Source organism: Drosophila suzukii, chromosome 3 (genome assembly GCF_043229965.1).
Source record: "Drosophila suzukii chromosome 3, CBGP_Dsuzu_IsoJpt1.0, whole genome shotgun sequence".
NCBI lineage: Eukaryota > Metazoa > Arthropoda > Insecta > Diptera > Drosophilidae > Drosophila > Drosophila suzukii.
In genome coordinates, this window is record NC_092082.1 from 89,579,514 (window position 1) to 89,604,570 (window position 25,057).

General features: G+C 41.7%; 5 protein-coding genes across 5 annotated transcripts; 1 reads left to right on the forward strand and 4 right to left on the reverse strand.

Annotated features, from left to right (window-relative positions):
• Nucleotides 1-4,934: 4,934 nt before the first annotated feature.
• LOC108006368 (uncharacterized) lies at nucleotides 4,935-6,196 on the reverse strand. The gene has a single exon (XM_017069889.4). It carries the CDS (start codon nucleotides 5,780-5,782, stop codon nucleotides 5,237-5,239), a length of 546 nt encoding a protein of 181 aa, XP_016925378.4. The 5' UTR covers nucleotides 5,783-6,196; the 3' UTR covers nucleotides 4,935-5,236.
• Nucleotides 6,197-7,050: 854 nt separating this feature from the next.
• Nucleotides 7,051-8,314, forward strand: LOC108006369 (uncharacterized). The gene is made up of 2 exons (XM_017069890.4): nucleotides 7,051-7,210; nucleotides 7,775-8,314. Exons 1-2 carry the CDS (start codon nucleotides 7,201-7,203, stop codon nucleotides 8,230-8,232), a joined length of 468 nt encoding a protein of 155 aa, XP_016925379.4. The 5' UTR covers nucleotides 7,051-7,200; the 3' UTR covers nucleotides 8,233-8,314.
• Nucleotides 8,315-15,518: 7,204 nt separating this feature from the next.
• Nucleotides 15,519-18,108, reverse strand: LOC108006366 (uncharacterized). The gene is made up of 2 exons (XM_017069887.4): nucleotides 17,901-18,108; nucleotides 15,519-15,837 (listed from the first exon to the last, which is right to left on the reverse strand). Exon 2 carries the CDS (start codon nucleotides 15,833-15,835, stop codon nucleotides 15,587-15,589), a length of 249 nt encoding a protein of 82 aa, XP_016925376.4. The 5' UTR covers nucleotides 15,836-15,837; nucleotides 17,901-18,108; the 3' UTR covers nucleotides 15,519-15,586.
• On the reverse strand, nucleotides 16,539-16,949 carry LOC108006365 (uncharacterized). The gene has a single exon (XM_017069886.4). It carries the CDS (start codon nucleotides 16,903-16,905, stop codon nucleotides 16,594-16,596), a length of 312 nt encoding a protein of 103 aa, XP_016925375.4. The 5' UTR covers nucleotides 16,906-16,949; the 3' UTR covers nucleotides 16,539-16,593.
• Nucleotides 18,109-19,748: 1,640 nt separating the features above from the next.
• LOC108019298 (uncharacterized) lies at nucleotides 19,749-21,185 on the reverse strand. Its single transcript, XM_017087117.4, has 2 exons — nucleotides 20,224-21,185; nucleotides 19,749-20,164 (listed from the first exon to the last, which is right to left on the reverse strand). The coding sequence occupies exons 1-2, from the start codon at nucleotides 20,264-20,266 to the stop codon at nucleotides 19,857-19,859; spliced, it is 351 nt and encodes a 116-aa protein (XP_016942606.4). The 5' UTR covers nucleotides 20,267-21,185; the 3' UTR covers nucleotides 19,749-19,856.
• Nucleotides 21,186-25,057: the final 3,872 nt, after the last annotated feature.

The following is a 25,057-nucleotide window of genomic DNA, read 5'->3' on the forward strand; positions in this document are numbered from 1 at the left end:
AATTAGTTTTCAATTTCACTCTGCTAAATATGCATAATTTATGTGCCGGTGAAAGGGCGGGGGGGGGAGAGAAAGTAGAAATGGGGCGCTGGAGAAAGGCACGTCATGGTCATAATAAAATTTACTAGCCATTACTGCTCTCTTTCTCCCCTTTCAAGTGGCAATTCCTTGGCGTTTTCCCATTGCCGGCTTTTTCTCCGTATCTGCCACTTTTCCTTCGGCTGGCAATTTGTGTGGACCAATTACTTTGTTTGTTTGCCATTCGCCGTGCGACAATTGCAAAGGACAACTGCGACTTTTGCCACTGCAGTGGTGGTAGTGCTGCGTTTCCTCTATTTCCGTTGCAAACATTTCCGTTTCGCATTGCAGCAAATTTATTGTTTCCTTGCGGTTTGCTGGATAGAGTGTGTGTGTGTGTTAGTGGGTGTCCTTTTTCGAGCACTCTCTTTTAAGGACACTCTGTGCGAGCTGCTTGAGCACCTTCAAAGGGGCATCTCTGGGCCCTGGGAAACAAGGACTCGAGCTCAATCAAACAGCAAAATGGCGGCAAAAAGCGGAAGTCCCCACACTACCCCACCCACACACGCACAAACCGTTGTCGGCGGCTCTTCCGGCCGGAAATACGCATTTAGTTGCATGTGAAATTGCTACATTTTTGTCAACAGGCAAATTTATATTTATTTCTACGCGTTTTCTTATTTACGCAAGCAGGCGGCACGGAGACTTGGCGATGAAAAATTGAAATGTCGTTTCTAATAAATCATTTTGGGCCAAAAGGCGCGCAGGCACCGACTTGTTTGTTGCGTTCTCCGCCGTCGCCAACTGTTTGTGCTTATTTCCGTTTCCGCTGGCCCTGCTCCATTTTTTTTCTTGTATTTTTTGTACTTGGCCTTTGGTGGCCTCAGCTTACCTTACCTTACCTTAGCTCACCGGATATTTTCAGCACCGTCATTGCAGCCGACATAATTAATTACCTGGGCGCGCCAGGATTTCCCAGCGGCCTCCTGAGGCGGCGTTGGAAAACAGGAAGCGGCCTGTCCTTTCCCCGAGATTCGCAGACAGGCTGCCAGCAACAACTCGCAACAGTTATAATTGGATCGCTTTAATTATATGAATTTATGCGGGTGGGCAGACACTTATTGTTTGGCCCCAGGATAATCCACACACAGAGGCAGCTGGCCAAGAAAGTCTCCTTTTCGGCTTTTCTATCAAATTAGAGTGCATACATAATGTCGTTTCATATGCACAGGTGACCTCAAATGGAATAGTAAATGAATTCATTTTGCCAGCTGACAGACTCTGCAGTTAATAATCCCCCAGAAAAAATACCTGCATTTATCGCTGGAAGCTCAGTTTAAATCTCAATCGACTCTCAAGATGGATGGCAGTTTTATCGTAAATTTGCTGCTAGTGGGAACAACACTTTTCAATTAGGAGGTGCCACCAAGCTGAATCGGCCATTATAGCAGTGCAATTCAATTAGACGCCGCTGGATGGGGATGGGAATGGGTTAGGGAAGGGATTCGGGAAGGGCTTTTGGGATGGGGAGTCAGGACAAAGGATCTTGTGTGCCTGGGCCCACGGAGAATGGGAGTCTTGCCAGCACATTTGACAGCATGAAATTGAGTGAGCTGCAGTTCCTAGACACACAATGCCTCCTCCGAATCCCCATTCCCATCCCAATCCCCATCCACGTAACGTCTCATTTTGGGCCTCTCCATCCAATCGAAGGGCAGGCCGATCTAGAGCACGATTTGTGTGCCGGAATATACCGGAGTATATATGGTAGTAGTACGGATAGCACGGATAGTACGGGTCGTGCAACACCCTTCGCATGAGTTATCATTTCAGGCACATTGATTTATGCAGTCGCCGGGAAAGCAACCTGCATGGCTGCTGCTGAGATAAGAATTAATTGGCAAGTGCACTGTGCAAATAAATTGCATAGCCATCCGGGTGTGGGTTTCGGTGTGGGTTTGGGATCTCCTCTGGTTTGGGTTCTGCTCCTCGGCACTGCCAGTGCGAATGCAAACACACATAAAGCTGGTCCCCGGATTGCTGCCGCTTTTAATGCAAATGTGACAAATGTTTTACGGCTGGCTGCGTATGCAATGCATTGACTCTGGGCAAACACCTGTAAATGGATTGAAGCCGCAGCAGGTGGCGCAGGAGCGGAGGACCCTGGCCACGGGGAATAGATCCATTTCATACCACATTTCACTCTGGAATATGAAAGCATAAATCTCTGCCTTGTCACCGATTAGCCTTGGCACAAAAAAGAGCAGCCAGTCGGTTCACCAACTCGGTGATTGTCATTCAGAAAATGTTTCCACTTGAGGTGCATTTGCTGGCTTCAAATAAGAGAACTTAGAAAATTAGTTATAATCCAGAGGGTATAAAAAACGTGGTATCAAAGAAGACAATTAAAATTAACGGTTTTCTTAATTTTGAATATTTTTAATTTCGGAGTAGAGAAAAATTTTAATTGATTAATAATAAGTAGAAGTACCTACAAGTATAAACAAGTACTTTTTTAAGGTATACACAACCTTTCTGATTTATGAGAAGTTTTTTAGCCATCTCGAGGTCTAAAAAAAGCATTCAACCACTATGAAAAATTGTAAGTAATCCAATTAAAAAAATTTAAACAAGTTATACAATACATTTGATTTATTATAACATATATTGATAATGGAAGTACACTTACTAACAACTAAATAAAACCTATAAAAAATTTTACATCAATTTGGAATTATTTAAAGGTACATCAATAAATAAATTAAAATGACCTATAATTGAACAAATAAGTGTATAGCTACAATATTTTGCAACAATTAATATAAAAAACGTTATTTTATATAGTTATAGCGACAGTTTATATATAGTTAAATAATCTTTTTTCCAGAAATGGTACTATTATTTCCTTTTGATCCCCCTTGAGTCCGCTCCTGCCTTGAATCCCCGTATATCAGTGGTAACTGCAATTGCAACGGACCCTCAGTCGCTCTTTGTTTGCAGCCTGTGTAGGCTTTAACCGTTGCTGGCCTTGGTGCCACACTCGCATTCGTGGCAGCACTTGCAATTGCATTTTTGCCCATATTTGGGATTTGCATTGCCACATTAACCCTTGTGCGCCCTGTGTCCTTCTGTCCGTGTGTGTGGGCTCGGTTAAATTTGCAGCAAGGAGAGAACATAAATTGAAGGGCAGCCGAACAACATTTGCAGACGATCAATATTATTGCGCCTGCGGTGGGGCAATCAACGAAATGGAGAGTCCCTCATGAGGCGAGTGGATGTGGTGGTAAGTTGGGGGCGTCATGGGTCCCCGGAGAATCGTTTGGGCTGTCTATTAGCCACATCGATGATGCTGGCGGTCTATTGATTTCCCAGCTGATTGGGGCCCAGCCTTAAACTCTTTATTTATTGCATGGGTACTTATGGGGCAGGTCTCCAAAGGATATTATCAGCTGCTTTTCAGTTGGCAATCGGTTAATTACCTTTCCCCTGGCTGCGTCAGCAGGATGCGAGTCCTTGGTGTCCTTGGGTAAGCAATAAATTAGAAGTCGCTTTCATTGATTTCTGCTGAGAGCAGCAAGTAAACATTTAATTAAATTGAAGTCAGCCCAGCCACCCCAACCGCTAAACACTTTTATATCAGCGGCAATTAAAATTGCGTATACGTGATGTTGTCTGCCATCGCCCAGGGGCATTGATTAATGGCCAAAGAAAAAGCGGGAAAGCGGTTAAAAAGGGAATAAAACTGGAAAAGAAATATGCAAATTGAAGATTTATTAAAGCCGGGCCAGAAGAGTGGGAGGGTCATGATCCTATCCCGGCCGTTAACAGTTGACAGTAATTTCCTGCATCTGGACGCGCTCAAAGCGAAATGCAATTTCCGACTTGCCTCCATCTTTTTTATGCGGCGCCCAGGTGCATGTGTCATTATTCTTATGCCGTGAACCTGGGCGAATGCTTTATGGCCAGGACAAAAGGCTTAAGCCTGTAAACGGGGCTGAGAGCCGGTTAGCAGACCAGCTGCTAGCATAAAAAATAAACCCCCCTCATAGGGGTATGACAAAGTAAAAGGGCACATCAAAGGGATGCTGACCTCCAGACCTCCAGTTCTCCACATTTCCAGTTTTCCCACTTTTCCACCAGCCAGCAGACAGACGGTGGAAAAGAGAGAGTAATGGCCAAGGATAATGCGTTGGCTTGGCGGGAGTGTGGGAACTAAAAGGATTTGCCCCATGTGGCACACACTCTGCAGCTCATCGTCATTTAATATGCTCAAATGAGCAATAATTGCAATGAACAGCAATGCCAGCAGATGAGGTATTATTTGCAATTCACTAATCCCCTAAGAGGAGTGGAACAATGGAGTGTTCTAAATTTATAATACCGCAAAACAATGCAATGCCAGTCGAGGAGCATTAACTCAAACCAAACAATATTATCAATTGTTTTCGGGTTTATTGACAATTGAATAGGTTTATTTTCGGAAAAATACTTTCAATTTATTTGATACCAAGGCTCACAGTTCATTGTTTAATTTGATTTGAATACAATTTGTCAACTAAAATATTTGTAAGTATTTGCTTAGTTTTTAGAAATTTTTGTCAACTTGATGTCGTTTATTTTTAGATATTTCTAAAGGAAGGAAATGAAAAGAAAGAAAAATGGTCAATGAAATGTAAACCACTTAGAAACAAGTTTATTGTTCGGATAAACATTTTTATGAGAAAAATGACAGCTTGTTTCATACAAAAACTCACAGCTAATTGTTTTTTTTATTTGAATTCCATTTACCAACGCAAAATTTATTCCTTTTCTGACATTTTTTAAAATTGTAATATTAAAAACTTAAGAAAAGGTTTGAAACATTATAAAAGAGGTTAAAATCTTTATATTTTAGTATCTTAAAATACAGGTTTATTATTAGCAGCCAACTTAATTTCGCAAATAGAACGAATTTAACCATTTTTGACTTTCTTTTTTCCGAATTGATTGTGTTATCAGTCTGCTGCCGCCCTTATCAGTGCCGGAGACAAGTCCATCAGTCAAAACACCCACATTGGTAATAAATAGATACTTTCTACTTTATTTACAGATAGAACTAGTGAGTCAAGTGGCGCAGTATGTGTACCCCATAAGTTAAATAAGATTCGAGTCAGATGGTCGGGAGGATAGTCGACAATTATTGAAATAGCATATACATGTGGTGTTCCGCCGGATCGGATCAGTAGAAGGCCTCGCACTGCAGCTGGCGGCGCCATGTTGGCCAATCCGCACAGCCGACCACCTCTGAACTGGCCACGAATCCCTTGCCCCCGGCGCAGTTGAGCAGCAGAGGTGTGGCCTTTGACCCGGGGCACAGGTAGAATTGATTGGGGTCCGGAGAGGCCCAGGGCGATGGCACGGCGCCCGTGTTCCTGTCACAGCCAGCTGACAACTCGGTGGCCACCTGCTCCTCCGAGGGCCGGCAGGCCGGCCACTGGCCATAGGGCACACATCCCAGATAGCCGAGACCGCTGAAAAATCCCCGACCCGGCGGACACTCCAGCTGCAGCGGTTGTCCATCGGAGCACACGTAGAATATGTTGGGGTCCGGATCTCCCCACATGTCCGTGGCATGTCTGCATGTTGCATTCGTGGTTCTGTTTTCGGTGGAGGCGGATGTTCCGCCCATCATCATCAGGAGCAGGAGCAGGGCAGCCAGCATCCAGCGGGAAATTCCGCATTTATTTTTCATAAATAATTTCATCACGAACAGCCAACGGAGCATTTATTATTATGACACACCAACTACGCTCTCCTGATTTTTACTTATTTTACAATTCGCTAGTAAATGCAGTTATTTTTGCGCGATTCTCATCATTTGGTCATAAGCTGGGTTCGTTAATAAATTTATGTGTTTTACTGCCACTGCTCTTCCTGCTGAAAAACTCGACTGATTGATGTCGTCGCCATTGTCTTTCGTTTTTATACCCATGCTCATTGCATGACTCTCCATGTTCCCATCGCCAACCTTATCGCAGCTATTTTTACAGTCATTTTTCATCGGGTTTTCGGGCATTTTTATTTTGGACTAAAGTGACGTCGCGTTGCTCTTCGTTCTTAGCAGCATTTTGTTGATTAGATAGATGGACTGGTTTAAGTCTTTAAAAGTTTCCTACTCTCATCGCTCGATTCGACAATCGATTGCAAGAATTTCCCTTGCTAACCTGTCTCAATGAATCATTAGAATAGACTACCGAAAAAGTACAAGCACACATGGGTCTTATCTAAGCGATAGCACAGACATTAATTGCCTTTCAAATGGAGCCGAATTGGAAATTATTGCTGCAGAAATCAGTTGAAAATTTAATTGCGCTCTGCTGCTGAGATAATAGTCATTGGAGTGTGGAATATGCAGTGAATGAGGTCCGGGTTCAGGTTCAGGTTCAGATTCACTTGCAGGCCCAGCTGCTGTCAAAAAGTTCTAATTGATTTGGCTTAGAGCGCCCAAATGGAGGAGCTCAGCTGCCGCCGGGAAAGAAGTCACTTTGCGGCCAAGCCCATAACCTCTGCGAAAAGGGAAAAACTTCTACTTCCACTGGTTTTTCCCGCCGAGTCACGTTGTCAATCCAACTTCCTTTCCAGTCTCTCTCCACTCCACTTCTTGCACTCTATTTACGCGGGTCCCAAGTTTAAATAGGCAAACTTCGTGGAGCTCTGACAAAGTTGACAATATAATCGACATAAATTCCAATAGGCTTGCTATCGATGTTGGCTTCTTCTGCCGGCAGGGAATTCAATTAAAAGTTTCCCAGACGTGAGCACCAGGTGATACTGAGAGCTGAAAAACATTGGCACCCCCAAATCAGAGTTACTTCGGTTGGTTCGCTTCCAGGAACTGCTCATCAAGCACTTGAGACGTGATATCTGTTGAAAGTCAGAGCAGCAAATTAAGCCAAGAATTCGCCATTATCTGCATAAGAAAAAAACATCCGATAAGCAATGTGGGCAAGACCAGAAGCCAATAATATTCATCATCGGAGGTGTCAACAAGCCAGTGGCATTGGCAATGATATGGTAGTGCTTTCGAGAGTCCCGATAAGTTGCCCGATCGGATAGAATGTTATAAAAGCCCGGGCGCCCATCTTCTAGTCTTTAGTCTGTCTTAAAATTTTGAACCGAAAAGAAGCTACCAAAGGATACAACATGCTGAAAGGTAAACATCTTAAATGAAGTGGATAAAGTGAAATGTGTGCGTGAGAAAGGATACATCGTATATCCTAAAATTTGCTTGGCAAATAACAGCTTCTCCAATGACATTGTTGTGAATAAAACTTATATCATTGATTATGGCCTTATGACACTTGCTTATTTGTCCTTAAGCTATTAATGATCATGACTTATCCTAATCTATAAATTAAAAATGAATCTTAGTTAACACGGTTACGCTTTCAAAACAATATATGATATTGTTTTGCAGGTACAATTCATTGTCTTTAAAATTCCTATCATTCGTGGAATACAGGAAGTTCATTATCAATGTCTATGGTGCTTTTAATCAATCTTATAAAGATGAGGTATCTCTTAATAATGCGCCAATTAGGAGTTTATGAAAAACCAAATTGAATAACGATATAAATTCAAAAAAATTTATGTAATCATACAATAGAAAATAAGGTATAAATTATTGTGCAAGTACAAAATACAAATTTCTATAAAATTAAAAATCTTTTCTAACGTTAATAATTACTTTATTAATATTTTCCTGACATACCTGCAGCCCTCGTGATTTTCTTTGGCCTCCTGGCTCTGTGCAACGCCGCTTCCCTGGGGACCAGAGACACCAGCAATGCCACCGTGGTTTGCCAATCGGAGGACGAGTTGTGGGGCGGCGAGGACATCCGCAAGTTCTACTTCTGCCTGGACGGAGCCGTGATCACCGATGAGTGCGACCCGGGCTACTACTTCGTGAACAACGCCACCATCTGCGGCTGCCTGCCCTCCAGCCTGATGAAGCCCTCCTGCGTGAACCTGGACACCAAGGTGCCCGACTGCAGCGCGTCCAGCAAGATGCAGCCCCAGGCCTGCGATGACGTGGCCAGTTTCTACCTCTGCACCAGCGAGGGAGCCAAGGAACTCCCGTGTCCCGATGGCAAGGCCTTCGTCGACCAGGACGGCTACCTCGGATGCTTCGATTGGACCGAGTGGCGCTCGTTGCGCAACTGCGTCGACGGCTGATGATGTCCGTATGTCCGGCTTTTTAATTATAGTTCTTCATCGCGATTAAAAGTGTCCGAATTGAAATGTTATTAACTTTAAATTGATTGGAAAATAATTGATATATGAGGCGGCGGTGGAGTGGTGCGGCTGAGAGATATGATAAGCAACATTAAACTGCTGCGACATTTCCGGGGGCCACTCACAAAAATCGATGTGCCATAAATCTTGACTTTTTTCTGTGCTCCCCCCCTCTGGAAAACATTCTCAAGAAAGAATTCCAATCGCATGTGTGAGATTGGGATTGTGTTTCCTTGCTGCAACACCGCAAAACAATTGTCGCCGCAAACTTTTGCGCAAAACAAACAGCAGAGTGAGGGGACAAATTACAGGGGCCAGCGAAAAGGAGCAGGGACCAACTGCAGGACATGCTCTGGTTTGCTCAACACATGTACAGGGAGGTCCTTCCCTGGTGGCAGGTCCTGCTCGCCGGGCTAAAAATGAGTTTAAAGTTCGATGCTGAACCGCATTAATCTTGTGTGTGTGTGTGAGGAGTGGTGCAACATGAAACCAGAAGTTGCCAATGATTGCATCAGATGCCCCAAAGGGCGTGGAGTTACGTGGAAAAAGGGATCTGCTGGGCATCCGAGAGATCCATCCACCAATGCTGCCTCCTTTTTTTTTGGAGGAGCAGTGTTTCCACGGCTCTTTGATCATTCGCAGCGATTGCACATCCGACTAGGTAATAAATGTCTGAGTGGGCAGGCAGCGAGGGCCAAGTGTCAGTGACACGGAACTGCAGTTTGCAGTCGGGAGTCGGGAGTCCTGAGTTCACAGTACCCCCATCCTGCTGCTCAGCCACCCCAAATGAGTTAGTCAGGAAATTGCATTATTTGTCTTTGGCCGTTGCGGGCAAAAACCGTACAATGCCGGGGAGCCAACGGAGGAGCCTCTGTGTATGCGGACAATACTGCGCCATCCCCATCCCCATCCCCTGGCTCCCATGAGGCACTAACTAGTGTGGCAACTACCCCTCCACACTTTCCACTGCTCGTTTTGCTGCCTCGCCAGCCACTTTAAAATGGCGTGGCTATCTCCGGGCTTTCGGCCTTCCCGTCACACATGCGAGTTTTCAAACGCTCCAAAGTCACAGCAATCTTTCTGCTCCATTTCCGCCCACTCCTGCAGCTGTTGCTGCCACTGTGCCACCACGCCACTGGATTCTAGGTTCTAGATGCCTGCCCCTTCCGCTGCCTCTGCCTCCTTGTTGTTGCATTTTAATTGCATGGATGCCTGGGCCGTTCGGACCATTAATCCTGCACAAGTTTTGTGCAAAAATTGCGAAAAGGGATTTTTAAAGTCACAACTGTCGTATGTTATCAGCACACCCTGGGAGACTGGCTCTGGCAATAGAACGGATACACTCGGGGAAAATAATGGACCACCTCATTAAATAAAATTCAAGTTGAATAATTACATTTATTAAATGGCGTGTTTTTAAAATCGGAACTCAAGAACTCAAGGTAAGGAATCTAAAAGTGCACAGTCCATTGAATATAATTAAAATTACGGAAAAATTGAACAAGAAAATGGCTTAAAATTCTGACCCTCTCCTAGAACAAGAATTTAAATGTAGATTATTAGAGAATTTCACCACAAGCTCATAGAGGTATCCCACATCAAAATCGGAAAACAATTGTCCAAGTTATGAAATTTCGAAGTGCAGTTTTGGGTTCCCATTCGGAATGCCATCGGAATTACGGTAAAATCGAACACGAAAATGGGTTAAAATTCTGACCCTATCCTAGAAAAAGAATTTAAGTGTAGAATATTAGAGAATTTTACCACAAATTCATAGAGGTATGCCACATCTAAATCGGAAAACAATTGTCCAAGTTATGAAATGTCGAAGTGCAGTTTTGGGTTCCCATTCTGAAAGCCATTGAAATTTCGGAAAAATTAAACATGAAAATGGGTTCAAAATCTGACCCTATCCTAGAAAAAGAATTTAAATATAGATTATTAGAGAATTTTACCACAAATTCATAGAGGTATGCCACGTCTAAATCGGAAAACAATTGTCCAAGTTATGAAATTTCAAAGTACAGTTTTGGGTTCCCATTCGGAATGCCATCGGAATTACGGAAAAATCGAACATGAAAATGGGTTAAAATTCTGACCCTATCCTAGAAAAAGAATTTAAATGTAGATTATTAGAGAATTTTACCACAAGTTCATAGAGGTATGCCACATCTAAATCGGAAAACAATTGTCCAAGTTATGAAATTTCGAAGTACAGTTTTGGGTTCCCATTCGGAACGCCATCGGAATTACGGAAAAATCAAACATGAAAATGGGTTCAAAATCTGAACATATCCTAGAAAAAGAATTTAAATGTAGATTATTAGAGAATTTTACCACAAGTTCATAGAGGTATGCCACATCTAAATCGGAAAACAATTGTCCAAGTTATGAAATGTCGAAGTGCAGTTTTGGGTTCCCATTCTGAAAGCCATTGAAATTTCGGAAAAATTAAACATGAAAATGGGTTCAAAATCTGACCCTATCCTAGAAAAAGAATTTAAATGTAGATTATTAGAGAATTTTACCACAAATTCATAGAGGTATGCCACATCTAAATCGGAAAACAATTGTCCAAGTTATGAAATGTCGAAGTGCAGTTTTGGGTTCCCATTCGGAATGCCATCGGAATTACGGAAAAATCAAACATGAAAATGGGTTAAAATTCTGAACATATCCTAGAAAAAGAATTTAAATGTAGATTATTAGAGAATTTTACCACAAGTTCATAGAGGTATGCCACATCTAAATCGGAAAACAATTGTCCAAGTTATGAAATGTCGAAGTGCAGTTTTGGGTTCCCATTCTGAAAGCCATTGAAATTTCGGAAAAATTAAACATGCAAATGGGTTCAAAATCTGACCCATGCTTTAAAGATAAATTTGAGTGCAGATTTTTAGAGAATTTAACCACAAACTCATAGAGGTATCCCGCATTCAAATCGGGATCCAATTACCCAAGTTATGAAGTTTAGAAGTAGAGTTTTTGGTTTCCAAATGGGTTCCATGGAATGCGTTCATATTTATAATTTAAACAATTATTTATTTACTTACACTGTGCTATATTTTTTTTTAATTTTCAATAAGTACAACCACATTGAATTTTTCTGCGTGCTACAAGGGTGCTGAGGAATAGAAGGCATTCCGGAGTTTTCGAGCTGAGGAACTTGGGCCTGTAGTTAAGTCTGGAGTCCAGTGCCTCAGCGGTGCTTGGATTTAATTGAGTTTACAATTGTTTTGCGGCTGTTGTGCTGCGCTCTTCAAGTTTAGCCAGTGGCCTCAAGTGCAGGCAGCCTGCGAACTCTGACCCCGGGCTGACGTGTTGTTACTTTAATTAAGTTTGGTGCGCTGACCCGCATAAATAAAGTGGACAACAGGGCGCATACGCAATGCGCTAGTTGGTATTATTTTGACTTTTTGCTCATTTTAGTGCCCTTTCAGTAAACATTGTGCAAGGCATTTTCCATCGAATGGGCATAATTGGCATTTTTAGAGTCGCAGGCCTGCGTGGTGACAGTTTGGGAGGGAGGAGGGGTTCATCCACCCCAATTTGCAACCCCTTCTGCGGCTTCCGTTGAATGATTTTCAGTGCGCGCATTTTCGCGCTTGAATTGTTGGCCTAGCGTGGAGAGAGGGGAAAAACACCCATTTTCGGGCTGGAAAAGTTGGCTTAAACTTTTCCACTTGAATGGCAGCGGAAGGTTTTATGCGCCTCGCTACCATTTTCCTGGGTCCTGGTTCCTGGGTCCTGGTGACTTGTGCCACATTGTGTTGCTCCTGCTGCAGCGGCGCATGAAAGTATGCAGCATAAAATTTGTGCTCGGTAACAAATAAATATTTGACCCCAACTCCCTGTTCCCCTTTTTTTTCTCCCCCTTTTCAGGGTGCAAAGCATTCCCTTTTTCGCCGCCGTTGAATTTATATTTGCACTTAACAACCGAGGCAACAACAAGGAACAACGACAACTACAATGCAACCGCAACTCCAAGTTGCAACCAGCAACCTCCCTGCCCCACAAAACCACCACTTTGGAGGGGGAAAAGTTTGTGTGGCTTATTTTTCGGTTACAAATCAAATCCAAAATCGCATTAAAATTGCATGCAGCGGAAAAATTGTGCAGCCAACAACACTCGCAGGGCAAGGGGATGTGAAAGGAGCCCAAATAACCGCGTAACCAGAAGCCCTGCCACAATAAGGACCTGCAAAAGGACCTGCGAGGATGTCAGTGGGAATGGAGGGGCTTTTCCAGGGTGCCGCCCAAGTGGTTCTTGTTGTGCAAGACGATTGTTGCCGCTGCCATTCCAATTGAATTTTTGCGAGACGAAATCACTTCAACGCCTTCGATTTCAATTTCCGCCACATTTCAAATTTGTATTCGGTTATTGCATTTTGCCCGATTCCCCCGATTCGTAATCGTTGTTTTTTGGGGGGTTGGCCTCCCCTTTTCGAAGGCAAGTTCGAATTTGTTCACAGAGTTGTTTTGGAGATATAGATCTGAAAATTGGTTTCGCACAGATCGTAATTGCATTTTGGGCGACTGAACAAAAATCAAATTTCGTTTCTGTGACATGGCCTACTTATTTTAACTCTTGTTCTTTAAATTATTTCTATATTTGTGCCATTAAATCTTGAAAAAATCTTCAAGGATAAACTCATCTTTAGTCTCACTTCTTGCTTTGCCAACTTTTGGTCTTCAATTTCTAATTACTCAGTTCTTTCTGCTTTTTTTCTGTATTTTCTTCTGGTTTTGCATTCTAGATGCCAGATTGCTTTTCATGTCTAGCTTTGATACCGCATTCCATTTTCCGCATCTCCCTGGGTGTGATTCGATTGCTTTGCGATTGGACACGCACATGGCGAGGCTTTCTCCTTTTCCCTTTCCTTGGGCTGCTTTCTCCTGTGCGGCTGCCGCATCTGGTTACGCAAGGCAGTGCCTTCTGATGTGGTAACCACCTACAGCATTGCATAGCATAGCATAGCGAGCCGCAAGTTAACCCATTAATGAGTAATGCTGGCAAAACTTAGGAGGTTGGTAACCCTATAATTATGCTATCTAAAATATATTTTTGCTTAAAAAATAATTTGATTGGTAGGGATAATTAAATAGGAATTAAAATCTGGTTACCTATTTTAAATATCGTTGATCATTTATAACATTTTATTACCTTATATCATATTTCAATACAAATCTTCTATATATAATATATAAAAAATCCACCTAAAATCAAAGAGTCAGTCCAGATCCTACGCCTGTAAAGCTACAGGCTCAAAATATTTACCTAATATTCTTAGTATAGTGTAGATATATGCTAAGAAGTAATTCTCTTATAAGAGGTCCCATATCCTTAGAAACATTTTTTTAAGATCCAAGCATTTATTTGTATACCATGTACCACAACAGCCTTTCGTCTCTTAATATTCATATAGGTATGTATTGGTAGGTACTTTAAATTATTTTTACTTATAGGAAGGCTCTTTAGAGGAGAGATTTAATGGGTTAAACAATAGGAGTGCCCACAGCCTGATCTAGGACTTGAGGCCTGCCTCTCCCATTACGGCGGCTTTCCGTGCATTTGTTGCCACTGCCGATGTTGCTGTTGGAGTTGCTGCTGGTGATGTGGCTGCTGGTCCTGGCCGTGGTCCTAGTACCACACCTATCCGTACTCCTACGCCCATTCCCACTCCTGTTCCTAGTCCTGTTGTTTGCTGTCACTCGAGGACGACGTCGTCTGGCTGACTGAATGGCTGACTGGATGGCTGACTGGATGGGCGGCGGCCTGTCGTTGTAATGGTGAGGCATCAATATCTCATTTGTATAACATATCGCAGTCAATATGAGACACGTGTATAAGTATCTAGTTTGCTCTGTGGTGGTTTTGGCCAGGCCAAGTCGGGCTGCCTTTCGAGGGGGTGTGTCGTTTGGGGTCCGTTGCATGTCATTGTAATGGTATCATGCTGTAACAGATTTCTGTTTACCTTGATTTACATATGCAGGGGGGGGATTGGATGGGTGTTTAGGTTGGGGTAGGTGGGTTTCTGTGCCACACAAGCCGCAGCCGAGCAAACAAACGACACTGCTGCTCACTCCAACGTCGTGGCACGTAAATAGAAAAGAAAACACTTAAGCATGCACTTAGTCTTTGCGCCTTTCACTTCGTGTCGATGGCGATGTCGATGGCTGTGTCGCTTTGGATCAGGATATATATATATAAATGGGGTTTGGGTGTGGGGCTTGGGTGTGAATAAGCACATGTGTGGGTGCCAGGATGCGGGGCGTGTGTGTTGGCTGTGTTGTGTGCTACCAACTGCGATTTATGCAAATTTGTTTGGCTGCTGCTGCTGAGCCAAGCCCGCCTGTCGACTTTTTGTTAACAGTTTCTGTTCCTCCTTTGCTGTCCTGGGCGAGCTGTCCTTTGTGCTTTTGCTGTGCTTTTCCCGTGCTGCGCTGTGCTGTCCTTCCCTTCTTACCCACTAAGCAAATAAAGTTATTTGCATGCGCAAGTAAATCGATTTGTGTATATCAAATTGTGGGGCTTCAAACAAAAAAAAAACAAAGAAAGGAACTCAAAGCTGAAAGCCAAACAAAAACGAACAAAAACAAAGATTACCGCTTTGCCACAGCTGCGTTACAAAAAAAAAATGCGAAGTAAAATCTGGATCACATGCAGCATTTGCCATTGATTGAATGCCAACACCGCACACACTTTCGTTCTAAATTCGAATACAATTAATTAAATTCCGTTGGCCGCTTTAACACCGCTTGATACCCAAATTTAATTGGGGCACAAAACAAATATCGCCAATTACATTACGGGAGGGCCGGAAATAATACCCGAAACTGCCGCAAAGCAGGCTACACAGTTTGTTTGTCCATTTGAGAGCTTTCCGCTGCAGCTAATTAAAAATTATTAAAACTAGCGAGCGAAGTTAAGTCCGTGAAGCTCAGCGAGGACCATGGCCATGGGAAATTGCCGTCATGTCAATTTACCAAATTGCGCAAACAAACAGAGGGCAAACTGGGGGGTTTTTGGACAGGGCCACTCCACACGCACATTTCGTAATTGTTGCACGTATGGCGCCCCCCGAAAACAAGGCCAAATCCCCGCCAGCCAGAATCGGCATGCGAGGAGGAGGTGGTTCCCCAAAGCGGCTTATGTCCTGGCCCCATCCTCTCCAGCATCGGGCCACGCCCACGCCCACGCATAAATTAACCAGCACTCAACCGGGAAAAATCGGAAAGCGCTTTTTAATTATATTTTCGACAATTTGTTTCAATACATGCGCCTCGCCCTCTTTTATTTGCGCGGCTTTGTGGGCGGATCCTGCGGCTCGGTCCACTGCCAGTCCTTCCACTTCACGCACCGCCGCTCCCGGTCGTAGAACAGCTCGTTGGTGGGGCAGCGGCGCAGCTGGGCGGGCAGGTCCGCCTGCTGTCTGCCGCCACACTGCCAGTAGGCGGTGGGGTCGAAGAAGTGGCGGTAGCTCTGACCCACCTCCTCCGGACTCCGACAGCCGGGCTCTCCGTTGTACTCCTTACCGGACATGGCTGAAAATGGGATAAGAGAAATTAATAGGTTTCAGATTTATTGTCTTTTTTAATAATATAAAAAGTATTTGCTTAATTAAACCAAGGAATACCCAAACACATTTTCTTAACCTTTATTAGAAAATAAAAAAGGAAAACTTAATGATTTGTTTAAACTAAGAGTAAATAAATCTCCAAAAACATAAACAAATTTATGGAATTTAAGCCCTTATTTCTGAGATTGAGATGAAAGATTGATTATTTATATTTATAAACAAGGAATAATTCTTTCTTGTTATTAAAAGTCATGGTAGAAAAATAACCAATTCTTATAAATACCTCTGTTAATCAAGTTTCATTCAGTCCAAATCCAAAAATTCTTATCGATAGTGCAAGGTAATCTTATCTTAATATTCTGCATTCTACTTGTAGAAAAAAATATATTACTCTAAAAAATTCCACATGATATCTTGCATTCTAATGTCTTACAAACTAGTCATCAGCCGACATTACGAAAATAAATATTTATCTGCTTATCTTTTAAAAGCTAGTTACTAACGCAGGTATTTGTCATGATGATTTGCGTTCCAGACAAGAAGAAAATAGAATTATTTGCTAATTAAAAATCCCTTTGCTGGTTCTACACTCCCTAGTAACAAGCTGTGGATCTAGTAAAATACAAAAATATGTATATCCCTTGCAATATAAAATGTTTTATATAATTTAGTATAATAAATTATTTATTTAGTAGCCATTTTAAATGTTTTATATCCCATTTCAGGCAGCGATTTCGGGTTGACTGGGTGGCTGGACTGTGGGTGACCAGGACCAAAGTGGCCACGCAACACAGGCCTTGGCGGAGTCCAAGTAGGCAGTGGCCACCGGACACTGACCCAGGGTGGCGGGAACACCCTGGGCGGAGCAGATCCAGTAGGAGCTCTTCAGGTAGAAGTGGGGATAGAAGATCACCGCCACTTCCTCCGCCGTCTGGCAGCCAGGTTGACCCGTGGGCTTGGCCACAGCGGCTCCCTGGGAGAAGGATGAGCAGCCAAGGATCAGGAAAACAGCGAGCAGGGAAAGGAACTTCATCTTGAGCAGAGGGATGCCTTCGTTGGACTGACCTATGCTAATCCGGGCAGCGCTTTTTATACCCCAAATCTTATCGAGCGGAACTGAGCTGCGATGCTGTGGTCGCGATAAGCTCATCTGGCATTTTATGGCGCTGTTTGTTTGCCCAATTGTTGTTTCTTCCGCTCGAACGGGCGAGCTGTCCAGGTGGGCTTACATCCACCTCATCCACCTGTACATCCATGTCCCCATCCAGCCAAGCTGCTTGCATATTCATGACATCAACGGCAGCTGTAAATTATTTCGAGAGATAGCCGGCCAGGCCGCAAACAAGCGGAGGAGCCACGTTGTTGGCCCGTCCGAAAGCGCTGGATACGCTGGCTAATTAATTCAAAACACTGCCTCAAAGGCATTTTTGGGGCTGGGCCAACAAATTTCACCTGACTGGTAAGGGGGAGGGGGAGTGCCTTAAGCCACATTAGGTCCTGGCGCACTTGAGTAATTGCACTGCACAGCGAAGTGCAGCTCGCAGTTGGGGGTTCCCCGGGAAAAGGCCTCCTTCTTGGCCTTCTTGCCCTTTGTTGCTCACTTTTGCGGATTGGGCTTTTGTTAGTTTTGGGCCATAAATTAAATCGGGTTATTAATGTCTGCCATTAAATGAAGCTACCGGAAGGAAAGGCACTTGGCTGCATGGCTTCCACCTTGTGTCCTTGTCCCAGTATCCCCATCCCCTAGCATGTCCTCCAAGTGATTTATGCTAATTCGTGTGGCATTTGTAGCATTTGCCGAGTATTTTGAGATTTTCCAACGACAAGGCCATTTATTTTGCAGGCACTAGACTTCAGTCCTGATTTAAATTTTAAACGCATTTTTTCCACTCGCACCACTCACTCCCCACTTTGAAAACATACTTGCAGCGCGGATTAAACGGAATGGAAAACAAAGAGGCGGCTCAATGCAATTAAATATATTGCGTATACGTCACGTATGCTAAAATTTCATTTCACAATTTTTACCTCGGCACCCTTTTTGGGATCTCTGTGCTTGGCTGGCGGAAAATTCTTTTACATGCAAATATTTTGCTGGTTCTCACACGCACGTCGCTCGCGAAAAAAGCGAGAAATAAAAATTCAATTGAATCGTATTTTTTTGCCGCTTATTGATGTGCTCGCCGGCCTGACAAAGCGTTTGACTGACAACTGTGAAATGAAATAAAATGCTTGCTGCAAATGCACGGGCGAGCGCATCAAAAATAGTGCAACTTATTGGCCGAGAGAGTGGGAAAAGGTGGCCATAGGTTGACTGGGAGCACAGGACTCCCAGACCCCTGGTAAAACGGGTTCTCACCCATTGATTTATGACAAATACCCACCAAAAGGGGGCGTGGCCCGTCATTCAGGGGCGCTTAACTGCCGTCAGAAGCCGCACGTTAACAATTTCAGCTGTAATTGCAACAGGCCATCGGCGGATCTAACACGGCACTGCCATAAAAATACTCATACACACAGAGAGAAATATTCAAACACATTGTTCTTGAATTGAGAACACATGCTCTTAAAAACCCTGTTAATATTCAAGCCAATTGTTCTTGAATTGAGTACATTCGTTCTTAGAAACCGTGTAAGCACATTATAGGGAGAAGGGACAATGAAAATAGATAACTTTCATATATGTATACACTAGAGTAATAGTTTAGCTTTCAGTTAAACTTGGGTTTAAATGATGTTATATATTTTTAAGAACTTTTTTAACTCATCTGAGAACGTCAGAATTCTCTCTGTGTACGCACTATATCTGGTCTCTCAGCCATCCGGGGGGCCCTGAGCAAAATGAGTGCAGATCATAAACATGATTCACACCGAATTCGCACTGAGATATGGGTGTATTATCTCTCTCTTCTCTGATCTTGCTCTTGACATTGCCCCAGATAATATCGCACAGGGGGTCTGGGGGACCTGGAGATATACTGCTTCAAATAAATATTTGGCACCGAGTTGAAACAAGCCACCTAATTGACTCATTCACGACGCTTCCTCTATTAGCTTTGGATGCACTACAAAAATCTTTACTAGAAAATATGCTTATCTTTAGAGTTCTAAATACAAAAGGTTGATGATCTAGCAATTGCATTTTCGGGACATACATTTATTTAGGCTTTTCTATAAAAATAGTATTAGCGAATAATATGCTTGTATATTTATATTAAAATATAAATTAATCTATAAAAATTTCAGGCATTAAAAAAATATTTTTGTAAGGTTAAGCATTGCCTTTAAAATAATATACAATTTTCACTACTACACTTTTAGACTAAAATTTCATTTATATTGCTTTTATTTAAATCATGAACACATTGCCCATTCATATTAGCTTATATACACAATTTTTTTGGCAAAATAAATACCCTAATTCGCATAATTTGGGTTAAAGTACGTGACAAAAGCCTGAATGTTTACAAATTTTCAATTTAAAGCCTTTACGGCTTACTGCATTTTTGGACACAGATATTGTTATACAAATTGTTGAACATAGAAAACTAATAAATTAGCATGTATTTAATATTCGGAGCATACCTATTAGTTTTTCTTTATTGGAAATGCAAATGCTTATTAGCCTACATACGTGTGAATTTACTTTAATTTGGTTGTTTAGATTGCTTGTTTAGCCAACACAAATATATTTTAATGAGTAAAAAGCAGTAAAAATATATAGAATTATTTATACATTTTGTAAACTATTCATACAAGCAAGAAATTAGCCATAATTCGGATACAATTTAAGAAAACAACAATTACGGAATTTATTGGCTATTAAAATGCAAATCTGTATTACCGAAAACGTATTTATGATGAAGGCTATTTAGCTGGCTTTTAAATCAAATTAAGAATAGAAATTTATTTTGTCGTATACACGTTATAGAAGCAATGTGTTTCCCAATAAAAAAGGCATCCTTTCAGCTAAAGTGGGATAATTTAACAGGGCTCCCAGCCGGGAGGACGACTTGGAGGCTCCGGACATGGCTGCCAGACCCAGGCGATCCAGGGCACGCAGGCGTTGAGATCCTGGTCGAATCCCGTGTTGGGCTGGCACTTCTTGAGCTGGGCCTGCTGACCGATGGCCGAGCAGAGCCAGTACTTGGTGGGGTCCAAACAATGGCGCTGGGCGACGCCCTCCTCCGCCTGGTGGAGACATCCCGGCTGGGTGGAATCATTGCACTGCGACAGGATGCCGGAAGGAAGCAGGAGCAGCACCAGGCAGCAGGCGAGTGGCCAGAGCAAAGCTAATCGGATATAGTCAGCTTTAGTCCTGGGAAAGTGGCAACGGACGGAATGAACTCACCTTGCAGTCGCATGGTTTGTGCAGTTTGTGGGTGCTTCTTCATCTGGTACTGCTGCCTTTTATACCACACACACTCGATCCCCTCAAGTGGCCCTTCTTATCAATCGCTTGTGATTGATTCGAGTTCGATGCGCCGGTCGAGGTCGATACATATTTACCCATTTCACCAGTCGCTACATCCCACTTGGTCTAAAGCTGTTGGGGGAATTCCTGGGGTGAGGGTGACAATGCCAAGACAAAAGACATGTGTCCGAAACGAGATTTAGCAGGAAACTCCAATGCAATTGGCAGTGCAAAGTAACAAGAAAATGGGGCAAGTAAAAGGCGGAAAGGCAACAAAGCAGCAGCTTCATTCTTCTTCTTCACTGGCCAATTTCGCAGGACATGCCAAATGCATTTCCGGCTAACACCACACACACACATGCCTTCATTCGCTGGAATAACGCAAGTCACTGCCATTGGTTTCTGTCCAATGTTGTTTGTTTTTTTGGTTGCCCATTGACAGGGGCTAAGAAAATAAATAATGGAATAGTTATATGGGTGTACTACTACAAAGAAAAGTTTTAAAATAAAGAAAGGCATTTTAATAAATGTAGCAATAACATGAAAAACTTTTGTTAAAAGCAAAAAACTTTACTTGGCTTCATTTTGAAATTTAAATTTCCCGCCACATAAGACAATGCTGCCCATCAACAACAGCAAGATGACTATAAAAAGACAGGCATCACTGGCACTGCCCATTTGTACATTCTGGCAACGATGTTTCACAATTACTTTCTGACAGTCCGGCAGTACTGTTAGCTAAGTCTCAAAAATTAGGCGGGATTGCGGCAAAAAGCCGTGGTCATGGTTGCGTACGATAGGCAAATATGGAGTTGAACTCAAAACAATTTACAATTTTCAGAAAGTATTGACTAAAACGCCCTTTTTCCCACTACTTCACTTTTTGCACTTACGTTTGATCCCACTAACGAAAAATGATGAAAGGACCAGAGGGTGCCTTCTTTTATTTGCAATTTTTGAATGTTATTTATTGGCAATTGGAAAACTGGGTTCATGTAGCACTCTTCAATAAACTAATTGTTTTTCTTATCAAAAAAGTTTTGGAAAGGTACTACTATTGTACATCAATAAAAGTTATCAATTTACTGGGTAAACGCAACAAAATTCTATTTGGTAAAAATATTGATATATCCAGTTACTTTAAGCTATTTAGCTTAAGTTTTTAATATTTAATTAACTAGACTACAAAAATCGATCACCACGGCCACTGCCATCGACTTGACCAACACTGGTCGATTTGGCACACCTAAAATTTTGTACGAGCTTATTAAGTGAAATGTCAAAAAACCGACGGCAGTCACGCGTTTGGCTCAACTTGCTGCTCAATACAATTATTTGACCGCAAAAAGCACCCAGCCGATGACATCCCAATTAATGACAGGACATACAAAAAAATGTAAATCTACATTTTTTCTATTAGTTTATCTCTTAAATCTGTTGGTTGAACCAAAGAATTTAATTTCAAAAACTTTCTGCAGATCTTTGTTTTGAATAAGCATTGAACAAATGGTCTTCTATAATTAAGTCCAGAGACCTTGGAATTTATTAAATTGTGGTAACTTGATATGCTACCCAGTTTTTCATTCACCGGCGGATTTTCGCAGTGGCTAGTGGACTTCTGGGTCCTCAGTGACCACAAAATTTTGGCAGTGGTATTCTCTTTAAGTGAGGAAATTTACGACACGACTGCCGGATTAAAACACATAAAGGAACAGCTGAAAAAGAAACAATATTGTATTATTATTATACAATAAACATTCGCTTTTAAGGCCGTATTTCATACAGGCAGGACAATCTCCCTTGACAGTTTCCAAATAAAATACAAAGTTTTAGAAATATGAAATATAAAAAAAATATAACAATACACTGCTTCAATAAACATTCGCTTTTACGGCCATATTTTATACAGGCAGGACAATCTCCCTTGACAGTTTCCAAATAAAATACAAAGTTTTAGAAATATGAAATATAAAAAAAATATAACAATACACTGCTACTAAACATGCACAAAGTACAAATAATAATATGTAAGAAAGAACGCCCCAAAAAGCCTTTAGGCGCAGGGTTAAAATGTAATACAAATAAACTAAGTAAACATGAACTTGTCTCTAGTTGTATTACTATTAAATAAGATTAACTATGTATTTAAACAAAATATAAAACATAAATCCGACTATAAATTGAATTGAATTGAGAAAAACTGAAGCGGTGCTGTGTTAATAGGACAGCATATGAAAGTTGCCGGAAAGAGAAACAATATTGTATTATTATTATACATTCGAATACCATATAAAATTCAATCTGGATATTTTCCAAATAGAATTTAAAAATAATGAAAGATGAAATGGTAATATGTTTTAAAAGGGACAACATATGAAAAATGCCACCAAATTATTTTGTATTATTCCCCCTATTTTTTTCCGGGAGGACAATTCCTCGACCTTCTTCATTCGGGATCAAGAATGGATTGGTTCTCGAGCTCTTCGCAACCCTGCAGTTCCACAATTGAGTTAATCATCACGAAGCCGACTGCGACGTCGGCAGAGAAGCCAGCGACGCCGGCAGAGCTGAGCGCAACGGCGGCAAAGCGACGCGCTCTCAGTCGGGAGAAGAGAACGCACAAAAAGTAATTTTGGGCTCTCCCTCTCTCGCCATGTCTCAGACGGAAAAGTGCGTGTGATGGGAAGGAGGCCCAGCAACTAAAATATATAGACTTTTGTGCACCCTTGCCTTTTGAATAATGCAACATTTGTTCGTAAATGATAAAACAACCATTTAAAATAATAGGTTTCTGTTTTCAAATATTTGTATTTCTTACAAAAATTTATAGGTTTATTAATATTATTTAATAATATGTGAAGTTTTAAGAATATATTTTTATAAACCGATTTGCATAGTCGGATATGTCTATAAATACCCTGCTTTTATGTGCAAGATGCATAGACCAAACGGGACATGCCAAAAAAACAGAACAACAACGGATTAGCGGAACCGTTGTTGTTGTTGCTTGTTGTTTTTCTGGAAGGCACGCGACTTTTTTCGTCTTTTTCTTGTGAATAAAATAAACCAGTGGTTTAAAAGTGATACCTATACGATTCCCAGGTAAGTCTGTCGCAGACCAATATTAATTTAATCAGGGAGAGTAAAATCAAGTTAATGTATATTATAAAAATGGAAAATACAAGATTGCCAAAAAAACACTTGGGGGAAAAAAATAGCTGTGAAAAATATTAATTTTTGACGTGAAAAACAACAAATGATGCATATATATAAACAAATGAATGAATCTGTGAAAAAATTTGAAAATCTTATTGAGTGCTAAGTTCCTAGGGACCAAAAATAAGAGATGTTTGTTTTTATAACTTATGATTTTTTGTATTAATAACATTAAAGCACAATTTTTATTTTTGTGTAAGTAAACAAACATGGCTATTTAAATAAAAATCTCAAACATCTCTAATTTTCCGTCCCTGGAAAAGTGGTATTTTTTCCGCATCTGCAAAATAAATAAATGATTTAATAAATAATAAAAAAAATGCATAAATTATTTTTTACAACAAAATAAAATAAATCAAGTGACCGAAAACAAAAGTTTGCAAATTTCTTCTCGATATTTTTTTAATTTTCTGATATTTTTAGACAAGGCTGATGGTAAATCTATAAAAAAATGGAAGGCTAAGTCGTTCCATCTTAAGCATATTATCCGAGGAACTTGTTCTGTCCCACAACTTGGAGGGGGGGCAAAACAAGAGGAGGCTCAGACTACCCAAATTTCGCCCGTGCCTTATTAAGTAAGTTTTTGTTGAGGCTGAAAACTATTGTTTGTAAGTTTAATTTTTAAAAGACTTCTGGGATTTTTACATTGAATGCCAAAGATAACATTTCTTTTATTATAAATAAATCTTACAAATAACGATTACTTTCGGTCACTCGTTTTTATTCTCGTCTTGTTTTATTTTTAAAACTAATTTTTTTCTAATACTAGATGCAATCGCCCTGGTGGATCCCTCGGAGCCTCCAGAAAAGGCGCTGCAGAAGGCAATGCGGTGCGTTAAAAACTTGAGTTGTACCAAAAAAAGGCAACGCCGGCACCAGATGCTGAGGAGGAGGTGCCAGCGATAACACCGGAAACCCCCGAGCTCAAATTTTAAAATAAACAAATAAAAATTAAAATTACAACTGAAATTTTTTTGCTGCTAAGCGCTCAAAGTGTGCTGAAAGTGCGCTTTTTCGCTGCTTGAATGAGCGCTCAACGTGTGCTGAATGTGTGCTTTTACCGCTGCTCAATCGAGCGCTCAACATGTGCTGAATGTGTGCTTTTTCCGCTGCTCAATCGAGCGCTCAACATGTGCTGAACGTGTACTTTTTCTGCTGCTCAAAAAAGCGCTCAAAAGGGTGCTCAAAAAAGCGCTCAATGCGTGCTATTTTTTGAGCACTGATGAACCCTAGGACATGCCTATGTTAATTTAAGCACTTAGTTCCATACAAATTGTGCGCTCATTGAGCGCTCAGTGATGAGCTTTTTGCAGTGATTGAGTGCTGAATAAGCGCTGAATGGTACTGCAGGGAAGTCACATATTGTGTGCCCTGCACTATCACTCTATCAGAGATTTAGAAATAAACGACATGGACTCGTCTTTAACGGATGGAAGCATCTTCTCCGGTGTCCTGGGTCCTGGTCCTGGGAACTTTAAAGGAAGGTCACCGCGTCCAAGAAGAGCTGTGTGTTTTGTAGCATGGGTTCCATTTCCCCATGCTTCTTACATAGGTG

Coding starts and splice junctions, on each gene's coding strand:
- LOC108006368 (XM_017069889.4), bottom strand. CDS start 5,782: ATGCTCCGTTGGCTGTTCGTGATGAAATTATTTATGAAAAATAAATGC.
- LOC108019298 (XM_017087117.4), bottom strand. CDS start 20,266: ATGAAGAAGCACCCACAAACTGCACAAACCATGCGACTGCAAG. Junction 20,165..20,223: donor ACAAACCATGCGACTGCAAG/GTGAGTTCATTC, acceptor ATATCCGATTAG/CTTTGCTCTGGCCACTCGCC.
- LOC108006366 (XM_017069887.4), bottom strand. CDS start 15,835: ATGTCCGGTAAGGAGTACAACGGAGAGCCCGGCTGTCGGAGTCCGGAG.
- LOC108006365 (XM_017069886.4), bottom strand. CDS start 16,905: ATGAAGTTCCTTTCCCTGCTCGCTGTTTTCCTGATCCTTGGCTGCTCA.